This window comes from Epinephelus lanceolatus, chromosome 10 (genome assembly GCF_041903045.1).
Source record: "Epinephelus lanceolatus isolate andai-2023 chromosome 10, ASM4190304v1, whole genome shotgun sequence".
Taxonomy (NCBI): domain Eukaryota; kingdom Metazoa; phylum Chordata; class Actinopteri; order Perciformes; family Serranidae; genus Epinephelus; species Epinephelus lanceolatus.
Window position 1 is genome coordinate 32,047,965 of NC_135743.1, and position 26,315 is coordinate 32,074,279.

The window sequence follows — 26,315 nt, forward strand, 5'->3', positions numbered from 1 at the left end:
GGGAGCAGGTCAGGCAGCATCATTAATCAGCGGAGGGTTGTGTGTGACTCTCTGAGCTGACATCATTACATCCTACACCCTGCAGTAGCTCACTGCTTGGCCTGCCCTATCTGACCAGTCCGAAGACCCGCAAATTCTCGCACGCCGCGCGCACACAACATACACCACCACTTCTTTACCTTTCATAGAATTGCAAAAGATACATAATGCGTAACAGATGTCTTCAGACATATCTCTAACGCACTCAGTGGGCCTCTAGATCCATGTGCAGTCTCACAGGATGCATCACCCACTGCTCCCACCACCACCATTACACACTAAACCTGAGCAACTGCAAGGCAAGAAAATAAGAGATATGAAAGAGCATGACGGAATATCAAAGAAATTGCAGGATGTAAATATTGTTTGTGTAACAACTTGGGTTTAGTTGTTTGTGAAAGCGATCTTTAGTCACTTGCTGGTTGTGGGCTTGTTTCACAGAGGCGTATTTAGGCAATGAATGCTTTGAGAGTCTGTCCAAACACGGCTGCTCCCTCAGCTCCAAAGCCCTGTTTGAGTTTTTTCTAGTGTGTGTGTGTGTGTGTGTGTGTGTGTGTGTGTGTGTGTGTGCGAGCGCATGTGCGTGTGTGTGTCATCATTGCAACAAAATAAAATGTTAGTACAGCAAACCTTTTTTCGGGAAAGTTGCCAAGCGTTTATCTTGTGTTTTCTCCCTCATGACTCTCATCTTTTAATCTTTTTTTTTTTTTTTTTTTCATCTATTCCAAAAAGGAATGAGGCCTTTTATCTTCGTTTGTCTCCCTTAGATCCAACTGTGCTGAGAACATCCGGAAGCACATTCTCCATACGGGCAAACATGAGGGCGTGAAGATGTACAACTGTCCCAAATGCAACTCTGCCACCAACTCTCCCATGGAGTTCCGCAACCACCTGAAGGAAAATCACCCTGATATTGAGAATCCAGACCTCGCCTACCTACATGCAGGTAACTAACTGTTCAAATTGTACTTAGGGGGCTACTGTACGTCTTTGCCTATTTTCAACATCCACAACATTCCATACGATTCATATTCAGTGTCACAGTTCCACATCTGCCCACTACCACCTTTTTTGTCCTATTGACTGCTGAGTAGCTCCTGAATTAGCTAAAAGTTAAAGGGACACCACCAACTTTTCACATGGAGATCAGTTTACTAGTCATAAAAGATTCTGCTTATAAAAACAGTTGTAAAATGGAAGGCAGTGGCTCAGTCTGTGGGGACTTGGCTTGGGACCCGTTGGTGGCCAGTTCATGTCCAGCATGGACCAATCAGTAACAGAGTTGGACTAGTAGCTGGGGAGGTGCCAGTTCACCTCCAGGGTATTGTTGAAGTGCCCTTGAACAAGGCCTGTGTGTCTGTGTAAAAAATAACAGTGGAGTGAAAAATTGAATTTCCCTGAAAGGTGATAAAATAATTATTTTCGTGTATCTCTAGAGGAGATTTCTAGTTTGAGAAAATAATCCAGGTGATGTCATATTGATGTCATCTTGGTTATCTCAATTCAGGTCAGGAGGTGTGGAGTTTCAAAGAACAGTTGGAGAAAGTCTAACAAAGGCTGCAACTGAGTTGTATCATGGGAAGTGCAGGATTAACTGTTTCTGGAGCTTTACCCAAGCTATGGACTAAGAGTCAGTAGATCTGTTTCTGTATCTCTTGCTGTTGCTGCTTTTGATTATTGACTCATTATTTTTAAATCTCTCTCTTTGCATCCACCCAACTATATGAAAATGCCATAGTAAATCTCTGGACTTCCCTTTTAACTGCCTTGTCGAGGGAACCTAACCAACACATTATGTTCTTCATCTACAATTGCTCCGCTATTTCCAGCATTTGAACCACACCACTTTCCATTTTCCTCTCTAAAGTTTTCTCAAGTCTCCCCTTTAATCTTTCTCTCTAATCTGCGTTCCAATGTGTAACATGCACACAAACATTTATACACATACAGTGTATACCCACAAACAAATAAACAATTGAATTCATTCCACTGAATTAAACCACCTGGCTGCCCCTACAACTCAGCAGAGGTCAGATCTTCTTGAATCATTGAGTGTGTTTTTGTCAATGGATCGAGTCTCGCTATTCAGTGCTGATGGAGGGCACCCAGCCACAAAGAGGCAGCACTCAAAGACTGCTGGTCTAGCCATCCCTGCCAATCACTCAGGCCATAGAGACAGATGAAATCTTGTTCCTCTGCTATTGGATCCTTTGTATCCCAGTGTTCTTCCTTTGTCCTTGAAGGCCACCAAATCCAATCGACAGAGTGCTTGTCCTTCAGAGGAGCAGAGAGGACAGCCTTTATCCTGTTATCCCTTTGACCTTACATAAAAGCAGTAGAGTTGGAGGGGAGCACCATGGGAAAGAGGCCAGGCAGGGACATTACTCGACGATGGCTGCAATCTGGTGGTACTGTTGTTTATTTCTTGTTGAACCCGAATGTATCTGGAGTTTTATCTTCTTGCTGACCCTTAAAAGTTTATTTTAAGGCCTATTGGTGGTATAATTTCTGTTCTTCAAATTCAATGACCAACTTATATCTTTGAACTCCTTTACTCCCATGTCCTAACCTCTCTGCACAACCTTTTTACCTTCAAGTACTGTTAAAAACACCTCCCTTCTTCATGTTCTCCATACCCTTTCACCTTTAACCAAAGCACACCTTTTACGCGTCTTTTACCCTTTTACCCCAGAATTTCCCTCACCTCTGTTTGTCCTTATGCATGGCCTGGCCTTTGGTGAAGCTTTTGTTTCTTTGCGTCCCCCTTAGTGTGACCTGTTAAGCCATATAAGAACACAACAGTTAGAGCAAATCTCTGTATGTGTCCAGGCCAGTCTTGTGGCTTCATCTTAAAGGTGTCTATGATCTTACTGTGATTCCACCAGCTACAGCAAGCAGTGCACATCATGGGTTTCAGTTTTCAGTGTTTTGAATGAAGGTCAGATCTTGTCTGGAACGCGCGTAGTCTTTCAGTCATCTGGAGGAAACATATCCTCCTCTTTCAGTCGAGTTAAGCAGCATGTTTTCAAGATGTCATCATGACGTCCTAATTCATATTCTGGTCACACCACACCACAGATATGAACCCAAAGAATGACAGCAAAAGAAATCATCCAAAAATGCAGCTGATGGTGTTTCTTACTCCACAATTACTGCTCCCACTTTGCTTTCGTTGATGCATTACAGTTTGCTCCAAATTTTACTTGTAGCAACACGTAAATAAATTATTTTGCAGGACTGAAGAAAATCAACAACTCTTTACCTGATTAAGACCCAAGCAACCAAGCAATCAAACTATAGGTGGTTTGAAAAGGCATTGGAAGTACACTTGTGATCTCTCCCTCTTTCATAAGAGAGAAAAGAGAGGTGGGGGTGGTAGCGGAAAGAGCAGTGTTTCATCTAAGTAGACAGAACGAGACCAAAAGAAAGAGACAGGGGAAAAAAAGATTAAGAAGGTAGATGTTGAATTAACCTGCTTGTGATTGCTCTCTGTCAGAGTGGCACCAGGGCCAGCAGCGAGAGGCAAATCATCTGTGATGGCCCTTCCCGCTGTTCCCCCTTTGAAAGACACAGATCAAACGCACCCTAGTCACGGGCCCTTGCAGCCCCTCGCGCCAGATTGATTGACACCCGAACGTCTCCACTGCTGCTCTGTCTTTCCATATCACTCTCTCTCGCTCTCCGTCTTCCCTTCTTTATTCAGCGTCGCACTTCGAATTAAAGCCCTTCTCAAGGATGAAAGCAGAGGTCCTTTGCAAACGAAGGAAGAGAGGGAATTAGACCCAGCAAGTGATGGAGGGGAATGATGATTAGAATTAGAGGGGAAAAAAAGAATGAAAAAAGAGGTTAGATATGTGAGGGGAAAATGTTGCTGATAGGACACATTTTAATAAAATGGTAATGACAATTGTCTTCCTTGTGCGATCTGCAGAGAGATATGCCAGAAAGAAGTGGCGGCGCCTGTGTGATCTCGGCATAGATAGCACTGCAGCAGAACTCGAGCTACAGGTACCTCAGAGCGCCGCGACTTTGCTAAATTACCCCTCTGCTAGAACTTTCTTTCTAGTTAAAATGCTGCAAGTACACTGTGACTGGAGCAGCTTTGGGAAATGGTATATTTCCTTCTTTCTTTGCTATCTCCCTCCAGCGAGGTCAGCTGTGGTTGCAGGGCAATGGCTTTGTTAAATCAGCCTCCTGTCCTGTTCAGTACCAAAAAATATATTACACACACACACACACACACACTCAGACACCACACACACACACAGGTGAGATGTCGCCATTAGCTTTGTCAGAGCATCTTCATCCCACTGTTTTAAATTGTGAAATATTTCCCTAATTTCCAACCAAGGTTATAATTGCACGTCTTGGGGGCATAGCGATCAAATGCTTTGTAATTAGCTAACAGCGACTGAGTACTTGGATCTGCTGCTTAGTGCCTAAGCAGATAAAACAAATAAATAAATAAACTTCTTCAAGGCATTGTTGCTGCTTTATGCAGATTCTATTTTCCTTAATAATGCATGATGGATGGCTACTGTAGAGGGCTAGAGGAGACCTGGCCTTGTAAGTGATGATCTTAATACACAGTTACAACCACAGGCAAATTCATTTGTTTGCATATATTTTTTCCTTATTAAACAAATCTGTAAACAAATATGGGTTTGGATGGCTTTTACTTAAGTTATGCATCTGTGTGCCTCGCCGGCTCCCCTCCCTCGCTTTCACCTTCTGTTCGTCATGTAATGAAACATTACTCTCCTGAGTTTTACTTGCGTATTGTGTTACAGCGGCGTGTTGGATTGTGGAGGACAGGTGTGTATGTCATGCAAATGTGTCCTGGTATCCCAGCGCATATGACACTGTGTCGACGTTGTGAGAGAAGCCTCAGACACCGACGATAAAATCAACATCTGTTTCTAATAACAATGTGTTATATGTGACACGTTTCTGTGTTGGAAAATATGTGTAAAAAAAAAACAATGCATCACAGATCTTTGAAAAAACACCTATAGGACATCAAGTCGTCAGCGTTAGTGATGAACCTGCGTCTTTGTGTCACCGTCCTTCTGTTGCGTTCACATGATGGGCATTAATGAAAAAAGTCATTCTGTTCAGTGCGATGTAAAGTCAGATTAACAGGGTGGCTCATTGTGCTGATGCTGTCACGCCGTAGATTTAGTTATTTTGAGTTGTATCTTACAAAATCAACAATGAAGCATTTATTGGCTTGAGGGGAAGCCAAAAAATGTATGATACTTTCACCAGCGAAGAAAAGAGCAAACTTTGACGGAATTGAGCTCAGCTGTTTTAGTTTAGGTTAAAATGATCAAAGCAATCCCACATAGAAAACACATCATATGCAGTTTTCTAAATGTTTCTCAAGTCCCAGTGAATATGGCCTTTAACGTAATAAATGTGGTCTTTTGTAGTCACAGTATGTCTTCATTTTGGTTTGTACAACACTCACTATTTTTGTGCTTGTGTTTGTTATTCTTCTTCCATCATATCTAATTTCCCCGACCACACAAAGCAACCTCAACACGCCTGCATGTTTAAACTTGAGGATTAGCTCAAGCCAGTGTTGGGGTGTTAATTGGAGGATTCCCTCAAGGAGGAACACCTTTCAGCTTCATCTGGTCCTGAATGGCTCATTGTCACCCCTTTTTACCAAATTAGCTCTGGTTCTTGAACTGGTTCCATTCAGGATTCTTGGAACTCTGGTGCTATCTAGCAACCAGCCCACGCGTGCTTTTCTTCTGTTATTACATATATTTGTTTTTTTATCCAAGAAACGAACATGGACCAACTATTAATAAGACAACTGCACGCTCCTTTTTCCAACAATTTCTCACTTGATTTCTCCATCGTTGCCTTCTTCACCCTCTCTTTCTAACCTGTAAAATATGACATGTCAACCGATGTTGTCACGGTTCGCACTTCAGGTTGAGGAAAACCTGCAATTTTTTGGTTTCAGCTGGGAACCAACTTTTTTGGGGGGTTGAAAATGCTCTGAATTCTTCAAAAATAAGTACACAAACCTGAGCACCACCCATGCCTTGTTGGTGGAAAAGAATTGTTTAAGGACTGAAGTGAATTTTTTTTAACTTCCAATTGTGTATCCCTCTTCTGCCCCTTCATCCTTCCCTCAAACGTCCCTCTCACTAACCTCTTTCCATCCACACACTCCACATGGAGTCATGGTTGAGATGTTACAGTTTAGAAGCAGCTGCTCAATGCCAGTGTGTCCCAGGAGACATGCAACAAGGAGTGTGTGTGTGTCTAGGGGGTTAGCGAAGAGGTTTAGGGGAAAATGCAGACCCTAGGTTGCGTGCGTCTCGGTAAACCAATACAGGGCTGATCTGGGCCGAGCAAGCAGCAATTCCTGCATAATGACCTGCTCCAATGAGCATGAAAACTCCCCCAACCGGCTGCATTTATCACTCATCAGCCACAACAAACGGTCTTTTGTTTCATCCTCGTCTTCTATTCCCTTTCCTTCCTCCTGGCGCCAATCTGAGGGCCTCAGCTCAGCTGTTTAGTGGCCATTCAGATCCTTGACTGACAAGTCCCATCCAATCAGTGTGGAGACGTAGAGGCAGTCGGTTTCCAGCTGCCCTGAATGTGAAGTGATGTCTACATTGTGTCTTTGCCACCTTTAGGCCATCACAGACAGATTTTTTTTCCACACGGTAAATGATGAGTGGAAGTGTAGTGTCATTGACAGACTAGGTCAACCTCCGTCTGAGCCTCTGGACAAGTTCTGTCACTGTCAGAAAATTTGAGGCAGATTGATGACACTTGATATACGCTCCCTGGTGTTGCAGTGGCACAGTTATGTTAGGTGCTTGCTTATGTTGCAATATTCTAAAAAGTTGCAGATGGCTTATGTAGGGCACAGCAAAACAGTTGCAGTGTGATAGCGGGACAAAAGGATAAAATTCAGTCTGCATAGGTTTTTAGTCAAATACTACATTGTGATCGTGGCATGTGGAGCACAGAAAGTCGGATGTTCAAGGGCACAAGGAGAACAGCAGGAAAGAGTTTTGTAACCACACATATAGATTGAATTTATCTACAAAAAGGCAGTTTAAGTAGTTAATAAGCATATTTCTTCTTAGACTCCAGCTCAAACACTGAAACAACTTTTCCTGGATATCTATGGCACCGGTTTTTGTTTCCCTAGTGTGAATCATTCATATAAACTATTACTCTTCAGACAGTCTAACAGGACTGTTTATAATGTGTCAGAGCACATCAAATGCTTAACGTCTTTCTTACAATCAAAAGATAAAAGGAAAAATATTTGGTGTATGTTTTCAAGAATGTTTGTCGGAACACTGGAGTCTGCTTTCATGTGAATATACAGTACTTAGACAGAAGCACACACATAGATACACACAAACACCTCCCGTGAGTGACGTGTGGTGGGGATGCTCGCAGGCAGGGCTGCTCCTCCTGTATGGGACAGTGAATATGGGACCAGACAGGCCGCCGGCTCCTATAAAGCCTCATCCATAATTCAATCCTCCTTCTCCTTCAATTCAGACACTGTACATATCCAGCTACAGCTAACAGCTAACCTGTCCAAGACAAGAAACAAAGACAGAGCGACAGAAAGAAAGGAAGAAAGAAGTTGAGTTAAAAAGAAAAGTAAAAAGATAAGAAAGAGAGGCAGAAACTGTTCAGGAGAGGAGGTTGTGAGACGAAGCCAGACTGCTGATTTTCACTTTCAGCCCTGCTTGCCCCATCTTGACCTTTACTGAGTCAACACAGCCCCTAGTACCAACATGTTTTCCCTGATCTACACCCTCATTGGCTGAAGTGCACTTCAGAGATCTCCACCATGACCTTTGCCCCTTTTGCTGTGCCAAGGACCCTTGTCTTCCTCCTTCGCCTCTCGAGCTTCCGCGTGTCGTCTGTTTGGTGGCTCTCCAAACGTCTCGGCATCTCTAATTAACCAACAGACTCAACTTTCCCCAACTAAACAACCAATTACCAATGCTTTAGCCCAGCCCAGCCCCATGTTTCCTGATACAGTGGCCTATTAGGGCCCCTTATTTCTCCCCCAGCATAATTGAATCCCCTGGCTGCTCATCAGTGGGCTAATTTAAGCCAATGTGCAGAGTTGGTAATCAGAGGGGCTGCCTATTAGACTATCAGACCCCAATTAAGTGCCCTCTTATTTCCAACATAACAAGCCGCTATCACTACTGCTGTTATTGTATTTCCCTCTTTAGTGCCCAGTTTTGTTTGGGTAAATCTGCGGTCTGTTTGGAGAAGAAAAACATGGAAAAAGTGGAAGAGAGGACTTTCAGTGTTGCGCACTAGTACAGGCTGTGTTCTAAGAAATACACTTGTAGATGCAGAAGAAGGACACTATCTAGGGTGACAATCCAGAGAGCAAAGATCTGCCAGTTTTTCTACTATCTGATTGATATAGCTCAGTAGGATGTTTCTGTCCAAAACACCCTTTACGGAAGAAACATGGGGCACAGTTGCAATGTGACACATCATCAACAGCATGCTCGCAGCAGAGTTCGTCTATTGTAACAAACGAAAGCTGCTACGTAGACAACAGAAGCCATGAGCCCTCCAACGGTTAAGAACTACACAAAACTTGGTGAAAAACAAAAACAATCTGTTTAAAAATGATTAGAATGAATACTTCATTGTACCAGAGGCAATGTGACACAGCAGAGCAACCTTGTGGGTGTTTTTACATTAAAATAAATCAATCAAATCAGTGCATCCTGTAGTTAAGATGATCCAGTTAATTAATTCAGTTCCAATTAATAAAACCTACGCTTGCGAACCCTGCATAACCCACTGCATTATCACTTGCCAAACCTCCATATGCACAGGATACAGTGAAGCTGGCATGCAACCACATGCTACAAAGACGGAGTGTGTTCAGCAGGTAAAAATCCTTGCTCCGCCTTGCCTACATGACGCATTGCGTCCTTGCTCCATGTATTTCAGGCGTTACTGTGAAAGCTGTTTTGGCGTACTTGGTAGTACTACAACAGAATTCATCAAAGATGCACAATTAGAAAGAAGGATTTTGTGTAGCACCTTGAGGCCGTAGAGCAAGAGTTTTATGTTAAAAAAAAACTCCTGCTTTCCACCTAAATCACAAACTAATGAGTGAAATTCGAGCATCTCATTAACATGAGAGAATGCCTGGCCTGATCTGTTGCAGAGATGTTTTCAGCACATGATTTGGGTTCAATGAGTGCACATATCACCAAAATCTTGTTAGAAAATTTATGAGGAGCGAAGTCTTTAAACTTTAAAAAATTCAAACATCTATCTCCCGCTGCCACTTGGGTCTGCCAAAATCTGATGTGGCTTAATGCAGCTTTAACTTGACAAATAGATTTGAAATGGAAAAGGTTCAGAGATGAATGCCTTCAGCACCAGCACCTCTCTCTGTCCTCTCACAAGTGCAGAATATCTCACTTTTTTATCCCCCCTCTTTTCTTATTCTCCCTCCCGTTTTCTCTGTCCTGTCTTGGTGACTGGTGCAGTTGAGGGGAGCCAGAGTGTGAAAGAGGCCCACAGAGGGCTGATGAGGACTGTCTTAGCAAAGCGTGTCTCAAGTCTGGGACTGCAGCATTTGAGTGGATGTGTGTACATGTATATGTGTGTGTGTGTGTGTGTGTGTGTGTGTATGGTAGCGAGAAATAGTCTGCGTGCGTGTCTCGAAGTCTAAGTGTGTGTGTTTAGTGTTGGTGTCGACTCCCCATAGCCTAATTAAAGGGTGAGGAAAGCCACTCACTGGGAGATTAAACCTAAAAGGGTAAATTAGCACTCAAAAGGGGTGTGGCAAATTCACACATACGCACAGGCCATGAAATCTCTTCTGACACCTGTGAAAAAAGGGGAAAAAAGAGAATAAGGAGGATGGAGAGGCGAAAAACTTTTGTGTTTCTGTAGCAGAGCTCTTTGCTGTGCGTTTGTTGGAGATGGAGATCTGAATGGGGAACATCATTTCAAATAAGAGATCAGAATTTGGGAAGGGTGCTCAACATATGCATGGTGAAACTGTCTGTTTTACTTAATTAATTTAGTTACTTGTTGTACGCTGCTTTAGATAAAAGTGCCTGCTAAATGATGTAATGTAATATCATTTCAGGAGCGCAGGGCCACAAATGTCTTTAAATATTAGACTGAAAGTGATAATCTAAATATGAAACCTGAAAATATCAGAAGAGCTTTTAATTTGAAATTTTAGTGACAAAAATATTCTGGCTTCATGACTTTGCCATGGAGCCATAAGACCTTAACTTAATATCATGTCAGGTGTGAATATGTCTTTTATTTCATACTAACTTGCATCAAACAATTCATAAAACATTAAATTTAAACTGTTCACGTTTTAAGGGTCATTTTAAGAGTCAATATAGTCCAGTTTACCCCTTTTAATATTTTAACATGCAGTTAGTTTTGACTTTATTTGCTGCATTTCTACAGTAGTTTCCTAGCAATTCAATATTTCGCTTTAAAATTTATGCTAATAATTATTTTGTAGTCATGTTATTTATATGTCATGTCATTTTATTTAGAGAGTCCAGTGTCATGAATCACAAATTTGCCTCAAGGGGCTTTACAATCCGTACAGCATACAACACCCTTTGTCCTCTGACCCTTGATTCAGATAAGAAAATTCTGTTAATGGGGAAACAGAGGAGGGATCCCTCTCCCTGGATGGACAGACATGCAACAGATGCCTTGTGTACAGAACAGATCAACATAAAACATAAAATCACATTATAGACAATCCAAATGATAAAAAGTATATAAACATGAAGAAAATGGATCCAGGAGGATGTCAAGCAGCTCCCAGGTGTCACCAGACAGATATAGCCTGAGCCATAATCCTAAAACCAGAATCCAAATTCTGCCAGATATTAAAAACATTGAATATTATGTACTTTTATGAGTGATTGAATTCATTAAATATGGTGGGGACTGATTTACACTTTAAAATTTTGTGATCTCTGATACCTGTTGGCAAAGAGTGAGGGGTGCAGTAGTGTATTTTGATGTTAAACAGGCATGTGTACACACGTGTGAGGGACAGATGGGTGTCACATCATTGGTCACCACTTCATATAAATATCCCACAATTCAACAGCGTGCATTAACACCCCGGGCTGCACTGATATCTCTTTTATAACTGTCTGCCCATGTTTTTTAACCCTGTTCTACTCTTGGTGCATCAGCTCACTTTCTGCCTCTTTCTTCTCGTGCTGTGTGTTTGTGTGCGTTATGATGTCTTACCAGTTGTGTGTGTTGAGAGTGAGTGATGTGACTCTGGGCCAGCAGCTGAGCTCTGCCATGCTATCTGTCTCTCTATCTGTTTGCCGGTCTGTCTGTTGTCTCTTCTGCGTTGTCTTCTACTCCTGTTTGACTGCTATCAGACAAGTGTGTTGTTTGAGAGAGAGAGAGTGTGTGTGTACATGTCATCTGTCAGTGTCTTTCTCCAGAATCCGACATCTAACGGAGAATCTCAGCTTGGCACACACACACATACACACGTACTGTAAAAAGAAGCACACACACACGCAGTTTCACACAGGACTACATCTCCAATCTTATAGTTCTTTGCCCCAAGGACTAAGTGTGTATGTTTGCACGTATAAGAGATTTCATGTGTGTGTTTCTGCAAATACACACAAACACACACACACACACACACACACACACACACACTCTTGCATGTCTTTCTGTTTGTGGGTGTAAGAAAATAGATCTCGGTTCTGTCACGGCTGGGCCTGCAGGCATAAGAGGCCTTAACGGATGTCTTTTTCAGTGAAACAAACACACACACACACACACACACACACACACACACACACACACACACACACACACACACACACACACACACTTTCTCTCACATGCACACACAAGATACAGGTCCCAGACCCCTCTCCCTCCTGGACTCGTTGTGAGGAATACAGATTCAGGCTCCTCTCTAGATAGTGATCAGCCTCGCCGTGGCTTCAGAAATGCTATCTTCACCGGGCGGCTGAATTGATAATACTCCCCCCTACGCATTTTATTACAAAGGCCCAGTTTGTAAAAAGGTAATCATTTACTGTTGCTACTATCTCCCCTGAGCCATACATCTTCTGTCTTCACAGGACAAAGTTCTTCCGCTGCTGCCGACGCTGTTTTTCCCTATTTTTTTTTTTTTTTTTTTTTTACTTTGTCGGTGGGTTCTCAGATGGCTACTTTTAGGTTTATCACCTCTTACTGCCTCAGAGTTTTACACATACAACAACCCACCTGGTAGAATTACATCTTTTTGTTAAATGTATGTATTTTGTGTTTGTAAGCAGGCATGGGCACTCTGTGTGTGTGTGTGTGTGTGTGTGTGGAGGGGAGAGAAAGGCTGCAAATGACAGTGAATGGAGGACTAATCCCTTTGGGCACATAGCGGAATCCAATACCAAGTACCAAAATCTCATCATTTCAATTATCATATTTATCATATTTATTCATTTTCTCCCAGCCAGGCTTAATGCTGTCTCTCTCTCCTCCCTCTCACCACTCTTTCTTCTGTACATTAATCTATTTTTTTCCCTCCATTGCTCTCTCCACTGGCAACATGTGAGCCTGTCAGTCATGTTGATTGACAGCACTCAAGTGGCCTACGGAAAAGCAGCTCATTTTTCTTTCTTTTTTTTTCCCTTTTTGGTCAGGCATTGTGCTGGTGATGCCGGGGCCTTATCAGGAAACCCAATTTATTGCCGTTTCTCTGGGCGAAAGGGGTTGCCACTCACGCTGACTGACAGCTCTCAGATTTGCAGGCTGCAGTGTAGGGATTTCCTTTAAGTTGTTATGTTTTCCTTTTTTTTTTTTGCCCGTATTGTCGGAGATTATTTTACCGCGTGCGGACATACATTCACACTTTACACACAAACACAAAGACATAGCAGCTAGATCAGGCTCGTTCCCTCGTCTGCAAACCATTTTGTTTCCGTCTGACCTTGGCGGGGATTTTGACTGACTGATGGCAATCCACGGTCCCGCTCGCCACACCGTGGGTCAAGTTCAGCCTTGTGAACATCTTTGTTTGGGTAATTGTTTTACTCTTAAGGGAAGGAACTGAGGGTAAAGAAAATAAACTGTTAAACGGAAAACTCACTTTCATGCCGACATTGGTATTTCTCCTGTTATGTGTTTTTATGTGCGAGTGCAAAAGCATGTTTGTTTTCATTGCTAGGAACATTACATGTGGGAATGTGGGCTCATGTATGAATTTATGTTCTCATTTCAACTGTGTGTTTTTACATTCCCCTCCCTGTGTGTGTGTGTGTGTGTGTGAGAGCGAGACTCCTGTATGTGTGTGAGCACATGAAAATGTTTGCCTTCGTTTGATATGCATTTGAAAACACATCGATGTATGTCATCATGTGTGAGTTTTTTTGCATGTTCCTGTCTGTGTATGCATGTGATGCCTGCTTGTGTGTGTGTCAGCTCCCATATGTGTGTTTGTGTGTGTCGAGTATGACCTCCGAATCCTGAGGCTTATCGTGGCGGTGTTCCACATTATTGATAGCGAGCGGAGATATCGACAGGCCAAGCGCCGGCAGCTTGCAGCAGCGCCGGCAAGCGGGATGGGACTTTGATATGACATATTGTGCGTCTCAGCACAAGCCATAAATAATTCTGACACGTTTTTGTATGCATGGGAAAGTCCTTGATTCAGCCTCCCATAAAAATAAACTTCTATTATGGAAGGTATTTGTCAAGTGGGTGCGTGATGGATGGCCCGGCGTTTACCCCGTGGCAGGACGATGGGTTATGGATGCCCGCCGCCCCTTGCCGGGGGAGGAGTCGCACCCAGCAACGCTGACACCAGAGTAATTACTGCCCTCCTCACCACGGCTACGGAGGGAGGGAAGTGGAGGAGGGATGAGGGCAGAGGGGTGGGGGGGTGCTTTATACACACACCTGCACCTCCCTCTGTCCCTCCCTCCACCCTGTCCTGTAACGCCACTGGCGTGCAGTGAAGAGGCTGATGAAGGCTGTAAGGGCACTGATGATTGGACACAGATGGATGGATGGACAGATAAGGAGGGATGGATACAGGACACGGATCAATAGATTTGTATATTGATTGATTGATTGATAGATAATTGATTGACTCACTGGGGAGACAGCCGTTTTCATTCCTCATGAGGATGTTACATGTCATATTTTTAAACATCAGTACATTACTGCTTAATTATTTCTGATGTTTTTGCTTGATTACTGTAAACAAATGAGCCGGTGGCATGGTCATGATTACTCATCTCTTTTTCTTAGAGCTGACATAGTTAAACAATGGAGTCAATTAAATGATTTATCCATTATCAGAAAATTAATTGACAACAGTTTTGACATAAGATAAACTTTATTGATCCCACACCGGGAAATAGAAGAGAAGCAGCAGCAAAACAAAGTACAAGGACTTATATACAGCGTAAATAAGCAACCTTAGAGGAAATAGTCATTTATACATTATGAATGTCTGCTTTATAAGAAATGAAGCATTAAAAAAAAAAATACTATATACAACTGGCATAAATAGTAACTACGAAGAAATGGAGACAAAAATATTCACAGACAAAGTTAAGATTTACTGCTTTCCTCTGTTTGATATTATTGTAAATGAATACCTATTTACTTTTGGATAGTTAATTGGACAAAACAAGCATTTTTAGACTCTAACATTAATAGACTGAATAATTAGACACTTTAAAGATTGACATCCACTTCAATCAGAGCGAGGGAACTATGCTCAAAATGTATGTTACAATGATTTAGTGACACGAAAATGATAAATGTACCAAAAAGAATTAAAAAAAAATATTCAGTTATTGGTTTTGCAGACAAAGGTTGCGCAGCTTGATCTGATGAGAGCACAGTACAAAGAAAATGAGTGCCTTAAGGGAGCAAAGGTGTTTATGTGTGTCAGTTTGCATCCATTTACCAGCTTATACCCATGCATTCACATGTTGGCACACTTATGAATATGTACAGGCACATTTGTGTGCTAATGAGCACATGTGTGCGCGTTTGTATGTCAGTCTGTGGGCCCAGCAGACAGATTGAGTTGAGGCTTAGGTGCCATCTGAGGAAGAGGAGGAAGGTGGGCGTGGGGCTAGGAATGGGTGAGGGATGGGTGCTCTCCTAACCATCACTATCCCCACTAACCTTGCGTGGGTGTGTAGGTGGGGCGGGAGGGTCAGGGTGGGGGCCACAGTGGCAGCCCGTCAGTGGGAGTGACACCTGTTCACCGCTGCCCGCCCCTTCATCCTTACAGCTGCTCCGCTTCCTCTGTCTCAACCTTTTCCCTGCCTTCCATCTCTGTTGCCCTTACGCTCCTCCTCCTCCACCTCCTCCTCCTTAGCAGGCAGCATGGAGGAGAAGCTCGTCACAGAAGGCCGGGGAGCAGTGAGTTGGACCAGTCCAGATGTTCTTACATGCGAGGAAGGAGGAGGGTTTTGTCAGGACACAAACACAAACTCAGACAATTACTGTAACATCAGCAGATTGCCTCAGTGCCACTAAGGCTGCTGTTAAGTGAGATGATTGGTACAAGATGGTGTATGTAAGTGGACCAGCATCAGCCACACACACACAGACACCGTCTTCAAAAACACAGGTTTACATAGACCCTAGACTGTTTTGTCTGTACAACCTTACAGTTTGCCTAGTTTGAGAAATAACAATGCATTGTAATCGTATCCTCTTGTTTTGATTATGCTTAATTTTATACGGTAATTATTCTGAAGTTCAACATTAAGTTTTTATTTTGAAGAACAGATTGAGTTGCAGTTTAAGTTTTGTTATTGTCTGAAGCTATACACCTGCTGAGAATCACACAGCTTCTTAGTCATTTACCAAACCGGTCCAGGGATTCAGACTGTCAAACACCTCTAGACTTCTGCAACCCTTAACAGGAGGGAAAAGTGCTTTATAACTTTTTTATGATGTGCACCCTTAAGTTTGATGGGTTTTTTTTATCAAGCTAAATAGCTGGTAACCTGTTATAAATGTCCACTACACACCTTGCATACAAATGCAGACGGAGGCAGACCATATTAAGAAATGCCTGTTTGCATGGATCGGCCTTGTTTAACCTGGTAACCCCCTCCCAAGGTCCACATAGGTGGACTGGAGCTGCTGTCGGCTGCTACAGATGAGGGGTCAGGGAGAGGAACGGGCCTCGGTCAATAGGCTTAGAAGACCATCAGGGACTATTGATTGTGGCGGACAGTGAGGCCAGCTCTGCACTAATTGTTTCTTTACTAGCCTGTGGCAAAGACAACAGTCACGGGCAGGGACTCATGAATCTTACATCTGTTTTGTTGCGAAAGCACCGGGAGTTAATAGCCTTTGATTACCGAGGGGTTTGTGTGTGCATGTTTGTGAGATGTGTGTGTGTCCGTGGATGACGCACATGTAAGAATGTGTGTGTACAATGTGTTTACATAAGACAGAAATAGGGGTGTATAAAATGATGGACAGATTTATATATTAAACATTCATGGAATTGTGAGTGTTTGATTTTACCTCTGCTAAAGAATCACTTTTTATTATGACAATTTGGTAAATACAATTTTGATCACTTTTTTATGGGAAGCACTCTAGAACAGCCAATAACAACAGATGTTTTTTGCAGAAGAACATATGAAATAAATTGTTGTTGTTTACGGCATGAATTATTAGAGTAATCAGTTATGGTATTATAATTATATCATCATAGAGAGGCAAAGTCCCTCCCATTCTGGTGGATCATCATGGGAACTTATTTCAGAAAAAATACGTATGGTAGGTAATGGCGAGAGAGAAATAACATTTTGATTCCATATGAATTGTGCCATGAATTACACATTTAATGTTTGTCAATTTAAAGGATGGTTTTGCAAGTTAAATAAGTAATTTGTTGTAGAGCTGTTGAGACAGAAGACTGAAAATACATAATTGGAATGACTACAAAAGTTGCATAAATGACATCATGACCTTTTCTCTTGCTGAAGCTTCAACGCATGTGTGTTTCGTACGGTGATATGGTCACAGGAGCAGTGGGTCTTGCTCATTCTTTTGTTTATTGGCTCATTAAAAGACCAGAAGTCACTGAACAAAACACATCAGGTAAGATAATGCTACTTTTGTGCGTGGAACATAGCTAAGTTACCTAGCTAGCTGGTGTTGGTGAGCAACATTGTGCAAAACGAGAGATGTAGTTCACTGATGCCCCTTTTCTACCAAAACAGAATGGGTTCCGCTTCAGTTCCTGCATTTAATTTTGCACTACTGGAAGCATTTCAACTAAAAGTAAGTTATTACAGAACCTGAAAAGTTGGTTCCTATCTGGAACCAAAAAATAGCAGGTTTTCCTTGACCAGAAGTGCAACCCCTGTCCACATCAGTGGGCATGTCATATCCCACATGCTAGAAAGAGGGGATGGAGTCTTCTCCATCTTGTTATCATTAGTAGTCGGTCCATGCTTGGTTTTTGAATAATAATTAAAAAAAAAACCAAAACAATTATCTGATATTACAGAACAAAAGCTCACAGGTAATCAAATTGATCCGCCCTGTTGCTACTACTGATAACGTCCGTTGCATGTCATGCAATGGCCTCCGTTGATGACACATCCTGGATTACAAATATTCCACTCAAAGCTGATGGAAATGGGGGGTGGTTCACTGGATAGCATCAACGTTCAAAGAAACCTGAACAGAACTGGTTCAAGAACCAGAGCTTATCTGGTGAAAAAAGGATAAGAGCAGTTTTACACAAAACTAAACGGTACTACAACAAACCAACAACAAACTGCAACTTTCTGTACTAGATGAATTATTTTTTTAAATTGACAAGCATCATACGTGTGATTCATGGCACGAGTCAAACCATACATATTTTTTCCAAAAGACAATCGCAGGAGGGATTTTACCTCTCTACTGGGCAATGTGAGCATCAGTTCAAGGAAAGGAATGACAGCATTACTGTGTATTTACGATGGCACTTGTAGCGTTTTGATTAAAAGAAACAAACCAAGAAAAAAAAAAACCCAGCGGTGTAAATGTCATGTCTTGTTAGTCTGGTTTGTTGTACTACATGTCCCATAAACCCTGCGGTTTCTTAGCTTCTTGGAACTCAAAGTTAAGGTGCTACTGTTGTTTAGGTTTTATGTTAACACTAACATTAAACATAGTTCACTAATCATTGCCCTTTACCTTCGCTCACCATTTACACAATGATACTAATTGTTTTTCAGCTCACCTGCACACCCTTCCTCCTTTATTCCTGCTCCACCAACATGGGTTTTACTGGTTGTGCATCTTGTTGTGTTTTCAGAGGGCAGTGTCCTGCACAGGAGTCACATCTGCTATTCTAACCCCGTCGCAGTGGCCGGGCTGAATTCAACTGCGTGCGGTTTTGTTTATTGCGTACAGCAGCAGAGTTTGTTTGTGGCCGGCTGTCAGAGCGGCCAGCCCGTTGTGATGAAAGACACTTGGACCTTCCCATCCATTTCACATTTGCTCCAATCAATTATTCAACAGGACAGCCAATTAAAAATGAGGGAGAGCGGTCAGGGCCTCGCCCCCCGAAGGCCGCCACTAGACAACTCTCTCCGTGAATAATTGGTGCAATTAATTTAGCATTGAGCAATAAAGGAGTTCTCACTCTCCCCACTCGCTCTATCTCTCTCTCCCTATATGCTGCAGAAGCTCTCAACACACCAGTCATTACAGACACACATCACAACAACGCACACACTGCAGCAGTAATAATAGTGGAACAGTCGTGAACTATTGTACAACATGCAGAGATGGAGGTGAGGCCATCGCCTCCAACTGCAATTTGCCTTCCTTTTAAATGAAAGCTATGGTTATAATGTTATAGAGCTTAACAAGATTGAATTAAGAGTGTTTTAACAAGAATCAAAAGGCATAAAATAACAATTTTGGTTATATTGGTGGATATTTTCTTTACAATGATCATCATCTGGAGGTCATGCTTTGTCTAGTTTGTTATTCCCCAGCTATATAACTAGAAATGTAGTCACACACACTAACAAAAACACAGCTGTGCCCTCTGGGACACACACTTGCGCACACATTCTCGGGTCACAGTGGGAGAGAATCTGAGCCAGGTTTCTGGAGCCTTGGTCAGACCGTAAATTATTGCCATACAAAGGAATTATTCCATTTACTTGATTCTATACATTTCTCCCTCTTATTGTGCCTTATCTGCAATTATGGTTAATTTGCTGCTGCCCTCACGAGACGGTGCCTGTACCAGTAATGGCACCCACGCCAAACACACACACACACACACACACACACACACACACACACACACACACACACACAGTAATAAGAACACTCAGGAGGAGGGTAATAGTGACAGCTAAATTCCGCAACAGCTTTGATTTATTCAATCACAACAGAAGTATTATGACGGACGAAACATCCTGCCCCCCCCTGCCTTCTTCTTCTCTCTGCCCCCCTCTCCTCCGCTATCATCCTCCTTTTATTGATCAATCTCTAACTCCTAGTATAACCCCCCCTCCTCCTTCTCCACCACCCACCTCTACCAACAACCCCCACCCACCTCCTTTGATAGCCAGATTGACAGTTGAGTAATTTCACTGTCAGCGCTGACTGACGCATGGTAATGGGAAGACGTTTCAGAGCGGCATTACAACACAAAATAATTTCCAATTTACCGCTCATCAAAAGCACCCTTACAAAAAATAAGGAGAGCAAGGGAGGGTTGGGTAGAGAGAGAGTGAGAGAAAGGGAGGAGGGGGAGGAGGTGAGGGGAAACACAACAGTGGATTTATGGCTTCAATTACTGATATTTCACATTTAGTTTAAAGCGACATGTTTTTGTAATATGACAGGCTTCACTGGATTTGAAAACCTCTTCAGACCTCTCCACTCTCCTCTTCTTCTGTTTTTTTTTTCTTCTCCCCCACCCATTTCTCTCCCTTCTTGCGGTGGAGATAATGAAAGGGCGAAGGGGGGGGGGGGGGGATAGGTTGAGGACGAGAGTGATAGCTGTGGCTCCTGAGCCTCTTTAGAGAGTCGAAGAGGAAGGAAGACGAGGCCTGGAGCTTTGATGTAGATGGATTTGACTGCAACTCAGCCCATCATTCACTGGGTGGGCCTCAATCTCTACCCCACCTGTCACTGGCAGGATTTACAACTGTACCTCACTCATCATTGATGGACTTAAACTACCCCATGACGGTCATTGGTGGGTTTCAATTGTTTTTTTTTTTCCCTCTTTTTTTTTCTCCCTGCTGCTGATGGGTTGGCACAGTATTTGTGTCTTTCACGAATAAGGCCTCTATTTTTTTCCTACTTCCTTTTCTTGGATCTTTTCTGCATGTTGGTGACTTGCCATGCACCACATTTGGAGTTCAGTAAGGGAGTGTCCTTGGCAAATCTAGCAGCAAACAGCAATTTTGGTATCAAGATTGACTGCGTTTTGCTCAGAGAACTGTTGACCTGGTCTGAGGCAACCGTGGTCTCTGCTATTTTTTCACTAAAATTGGTGGAGCCATCTTACATAAACCTCCCCAGAATCTCAATAGCCCATTTTAATTAATGTTTTCTTTCTGTCTGTTTCACTTTGATTATTATTTCTTCAACTAGACACATTTGAATGCCAAAAAAATGGAATGCATGGAATACAATTATAGCAATGATGCTAGGAAGACAAAATAAAGTTACATTTTGAAAATTTTGCCAGCCTTTTTTTTTCACAATGCCTTCTGAATGCAGCAGGTATATATGAAGTGCGTTGTCAAAGTGGAATTGCACATACCAGAGCCAGTGGTTACATTAGCATCAGTCTGGCTGGCAAAATAACTTCACAATCTTGGTGACATCCTCAGGAAACATAAGATGCACCCACTTTATTTAGTTACATGAGAAATGAGAAGACAAACCTCATAAACTTCTCTCTCTTCTTCATATCTTTAAAACTCCTCAAGACTGTCCATTCTACCAACTCTATAGACCCTTTTAGGGTCTACGTCATAATGATGTCAGTTTGTTAGCTGGAGGTTAAACAGGACTCGCTCTTACAGGGCTGTAGGCTAAATAGGCTCTTTTTGGGAGCCAGAATAGGAGTCATGGCTCAAAACTTAAATTTCACTGTATACCAGCCGCCACTGCCTGTCAGCGAAAACAAAGACAGCTATGGTTAAATGTGATAAGATAAAAGGACCGAGTTGATCATCAAAAGTGCTCACATGTGCAGCACACACTTCATATCAGGTTAGGGAAAAAGTGTTTACTGTTGTAGGGTTGAATGAAGTTATGTGTATTAAGGATTATGTGTCCACCTAATCAGAAATATGGAAGGTATAAAGAGGAATACTGGATTTCTTTGTAACACTAACTTTTTTAAATCAACTTTTTGGTAGGCATAGTAATCAACCACAAAGCTGGCCATCCCACCTTCAGCAATCCTGTAAAATCTTCCACCCACTGAGTGAGAGCATACAGGTCAGCCAGTCTGGTCCCATTGGTCAGTGTTTACTTTTTCAAGTAACACTCACGGCCCTAGAGAGTGAGTGACCTGACATGGTGTGCTCATAAATTCAGTCTGATGCTCTACACTAAAATCAGAGCCCTGTTGGTCAAAGAAATGGAGCGTTATATTTCTATATAACTTAATGAAAAGTTATGTTAATCACACATTCACTCCGCTTAGTGCTCTGCTGCTCTGTCTCCCCAGACAGAGTGCCCAGAGTAAGCTCTGCCACTCTGAGAGTGCAGTGCTCTGGATAATCACACGGTACATTCTGGGCACTCAGAGGAAGTATTTCCAAAGGCACCCTATTCAGAGAGACTCGTATCACCTTCCTCCATGGTCTAAAAGAAGCCAACAGAACTTGCTAGCTAGCACTAGCTAATGTCTGTGGAGAATTGTTTTGCCTCCAGCTAAACCCGCCCACCAAGAAATGTCATACTGTTTATCAACAGTAATTGGGTCTATATACATCCTTGTACAAAGATAGCGGGTTACCAGGGCACTAGCTGCGTCTGCCTGTGTTATTTTAACAAGTGTCTCAAAAGTATCCCTTGAAGCATCACTTTTTTAATGGCAGTAGAGGTAGATGTGTGGTTGCTGTAAACAAATGTCGTAGAACAGCATCCTGAATATCTGTAGAATGTGTTGGTTGCATTCATGGTGGGACCAGGACAGTTTGTAACTTCAGATGTAGATTGTAAACAGGATCCCGACGGGGATTTCTCTTTATGCAGCCATGTCCTGCTAAGGCTTAAAGAGACTTGTGGTCCATTCTCCATTAGGCGGTATTGACATTATTGTTCTATGTTAGCACAGCCAAATCTATCTCAATGTAACCCGTAATGGTTTAAATTATGATTTGAATCGTTGTGGTTTGAAATAAAATAGTTTGTCCACATGCACAGAAAATACAGTGAAAAGCGGCATAATCCGTCCTTGGCAGCATATTCAGGCATTTGGGGTCTCTTTTGGGATGTTCAACTTTGCAAGTCCAAGATGAGTTCCATCTCAGTAGTTGTTCCTCCAGACTTGTTCCTCCGCTTCATTACCAAACTGTGAGCATGTTAAAGTGAGAGAGCTGTGATTTTAAAGGGAATGAGAGGAGCTGATGTGGTTGACCTTGATTTTTTTTATTTTTTTAACCAAGATAAAGGCATTGTTCACGTACTCCAGCTTCACATGGCACAGTTAGCTGCAACATGAAGTCAAGTGCACTGTGCATGGAAATAAGCATCCTTATTGAACATGATAGATAAAAGCACTTACTGAAGTTTAATACTTTCTAATGTGTTTAAAGCCAACGGAACACCAAAGCAAATACTCAACAAACATGAATTTAAGGACTCATTTTGACTATTTAAAACCTGGAAACTGATGTTTTGTATTCAGATGCTCAGGTCTACAATTTCATGTTCCTCTGAAGGGATTTAATTGTATCAGCAGTGGTTTTCAGCTATGGATTGTTGTATCCAAGAAAAGTGGACTGAATTGTATTGATAATGGACCTGAGTTGATATCTTTGAATGTCGTACTATTTAGTTACATATCATTGCCTAGAGATAATTGTGTCAGCACAACTGTCAGATATTGGAATGTATGGTGACTTTACTCTCAAATGCATCGTCTAAGATGTAGGGGATTTGTTATGTCACAAATCTTGCTGCTCTGTCACCAAAGTGCATTAAAACAAATGATAAAAGCTTTTGTCCTGGCCATCTGACCCAGGTTTTAACAGTGTTGATGGGCCTCCTTCTTTCACTCATATTGAATTACTCTCCCCTCTTAAGAAAACTGTCCTTATTCTTTGTCACTGAGGCTTCTTGTTTTTCAAACTCCCCTTAACTTATTTGCTCCTCTCCCCGAGCTTCTTTTAAAAGGCAGGTAGGTCGAGAATCTGTGTACATGTTGTGGTCGTGACCCACATTTCTCAGTCACCTTTAGCAAATAAAGCAGGTTGTGTTGTATTGTTTCTTTCCCAGCAGAACTGCTCTGCCTCTGCTCTCACCTGCGTCCCCTTATGCTGAACTCATTCACATAAACAGGTACATGAGTCACCTCCCACGGCGCTCTCCAGGCAACACTTGCATCGTGTGCATACGTACGTGTATACGTGTGTGTGTTTAAACTGTACTTTCCCCACCTCCCAACCTGCCCTCCATCCATCCAGCTGTTAGTGGTGTCGCAGCGGAGATTGATAAGTTGATGCTAAAAGCTCTTTGTTTGAGGAGCCTCCTGGAGTGAGAGAAAAACACCACCTGCCTGCCACAGCCATATGAGAGTACACACACACGGATACTGTATACACACGTCACTCAGCGCAGAAGCTCAGCCAACATTTGACAGAGCAGGAGGAGTTGAGTCAATCTTAACAGCAGCCCATAATTTTCACAATATGATATTATGTCCAACCATACATTATATTAAAACAACTTTAACTATTGATTTGAGCTGATGTTTTGTATATTGTTGACTTTGGATGAAAAAAGACATACTTACCCTATCAGAGACTGTTTTGCTGGTTGTTGAGGAGCACTAACAACTGGCACTTAGCCACCACCTGCTGAGCAAAGATACACCCGCCTGTCTCTGCCTAACTTTGCTATGGCGGCGTCACATAAATAAGCACACATGCTTGACAACATTAAAGATGTAAAAGGAAGCAAAGCCAATAACTGATGATACTTAAAATGCCAATGATAATGTCGCCATGTTGGCCATGTGTCTGTAAGCCTGCTGGCTGTGGTCGTGTTTATGATCATTAGCCATGCTGGTATTTGGAACTGCATTTAAAAAAAAAAAAAAGGTAAATCTAAACAGATCTAACTGTAGCATAGTTAAATCTGCAATATTTACAATACAAAAATTAAGTTTGTCTTTACATGAAAATGTCTACTTTTGAAATAAATCTGCATATATTCAAAACACGAGACGTTGTATTTTGATCAACATAGTATCTTAAAAAGGTGTTTTTATGTAATCCCAGCCAATCTTCTAAAGGTGGCCCCACACAACATTTTATTATGTCTAGGCACCGGAGGCATAACATCATCAGGGTAGGCTTTATGTTTTCGGATTGTTCGTCCGTCCCATTCTTGTGAATGCAGTATTTAAAGAACAGAAGAGATTTCCTCAAATTTGACACAGACATCTACTTGGACTGAAGAACAATCTGATTAGAATTTGGAAGTCGAAGGTCAAAGTCAAGGTCAGTGTGACCTCACAAAACACCTTTTGAGTATAACGTGAACTCCTGCGCTAGTTATGACAAAGCTTTACACAAATGTCTAAAAGGATAAAACGATAAAGTGATGACATTTTATATCCAAAAGGTCAAAGGTTAACTTCGCTGTGACATCATAATGTTCTGCATAAAACACTTTTCTGGCCATTACTCAGCGACATATCTCAGGAACAGAAGGGAAACATTTGGTCAGATACTGACTTGGTGACACTAATCTTGATCTTTTGTGTTGCCAGGGGGAAGATGTGTGTGAAGCATCCATGTTTTCACCGACATGGATGTAAACTGTAAGAGAAACATGACTGGTGCGCAGAGGCATAAAACTGTTTGGCTTTAATTCTAGTTTACTCTGTTCCAGTATAATTATGAAGAGGGAGGAGCCGCAGGTGTCGCGATATTTTCCCCTTTGTTTTACCCCACTTAATGACAACCACAATGTAAATTAACACAGAATCATGGAAGTCTTCTAGATAAACACACAACACTACTAGGTTATTTTATGGCTGTTGCTTCTAAATGTTCCAAAACCACCAAATTTCTACCCCCCCAAATACTGTGATAGGGAGCTTTGAGAAACATGGGTCATGCTGGACCACATCAGCTTTTTTTTTTTTTATTAGCCTGCAAAAGCCCAGGGTCTCTGGATGAGGTTTCCTCAGCCCCAGGCTAACATGAACCCATAGTAGTAGCAGTAACAGTCCTAAATATAACAAGATCTTCATGGAAACTGGGGGTGTAATTAATTACCCAATCAGCCATGTGTGGTTTGAAACATTTATCTTCTCAAGTAAATAATTGCTGAATTATAGTCTTGCTTGATTAACATAATAAGATTAAGGTGACTTGCAAATTTATTTTTTATTTACAAACAAAATAAATAGTTTATACAAAGACTGGTCTTTTAAGAACTACATAATATTCTGGTGCAAAAAGTTGCCTTGACTTTTTTAGTAGATCAAGCAGGGTATTTTTAACAGTGTGTCCCGAGCAGAACTTCATATAATACAAATGGATTTCTTAGGGGAAAGTCTTAAAAAGTCATCTAATATCTGCCAAGGAAACACTGCATTTTGTTGCAAGACTTTGGCTCACCTGTCAATAAAGCATAAATCATCTTAAGTATGCTTACGCCCTGACTTTTGTCACAGAGTATTGTATTTTTATTCCCGGGGGGAAATTCAGATTATCACTTTGGGACTGAGGTCAGTTTATATATAAATTCAGAAAAGTATAGTTGTTAAGATCAAACAAGGGTCTTTTTGCTGTAGCTCCTGTATTGATATGCAGTGTGTGGTCCTATGAGATGGCATGTGTTATCCCCAGTGGAGTGGTCTTTTTTTCTCCAGTGCTCCTGGTCTTTGGAGAGCATTTCTACCTCAGCCCTCTGCTGCCAATGCCCCACCACTCTCTCTCTCACACACACACACACACACACACACACACACACATAGAGACATGGCGGCCTGTCACTCC

General features: G+C 42.0%; 1 protein-coding gene across 1 annotated transcript in view; it reads left to right on the plus strand.

Moving 5' to 3' along the window:
* Positions 1-26,315, plus strand: part of znf407 (zinc finger protein 407) — a 166,612-nt gene that overhangs the window by 117,822 nt on the left and 22,475 nt on the right. Inside the window, exon 9 of the mRNA XM_033640767.2 lies at positions 807-985. Coding sequence (XP_033496658.2) covers positions 807-985 — 179 coding nt within the window. The remainder of the gene's footprint in view (positions 1-806; positions 986-26,315) is intronic.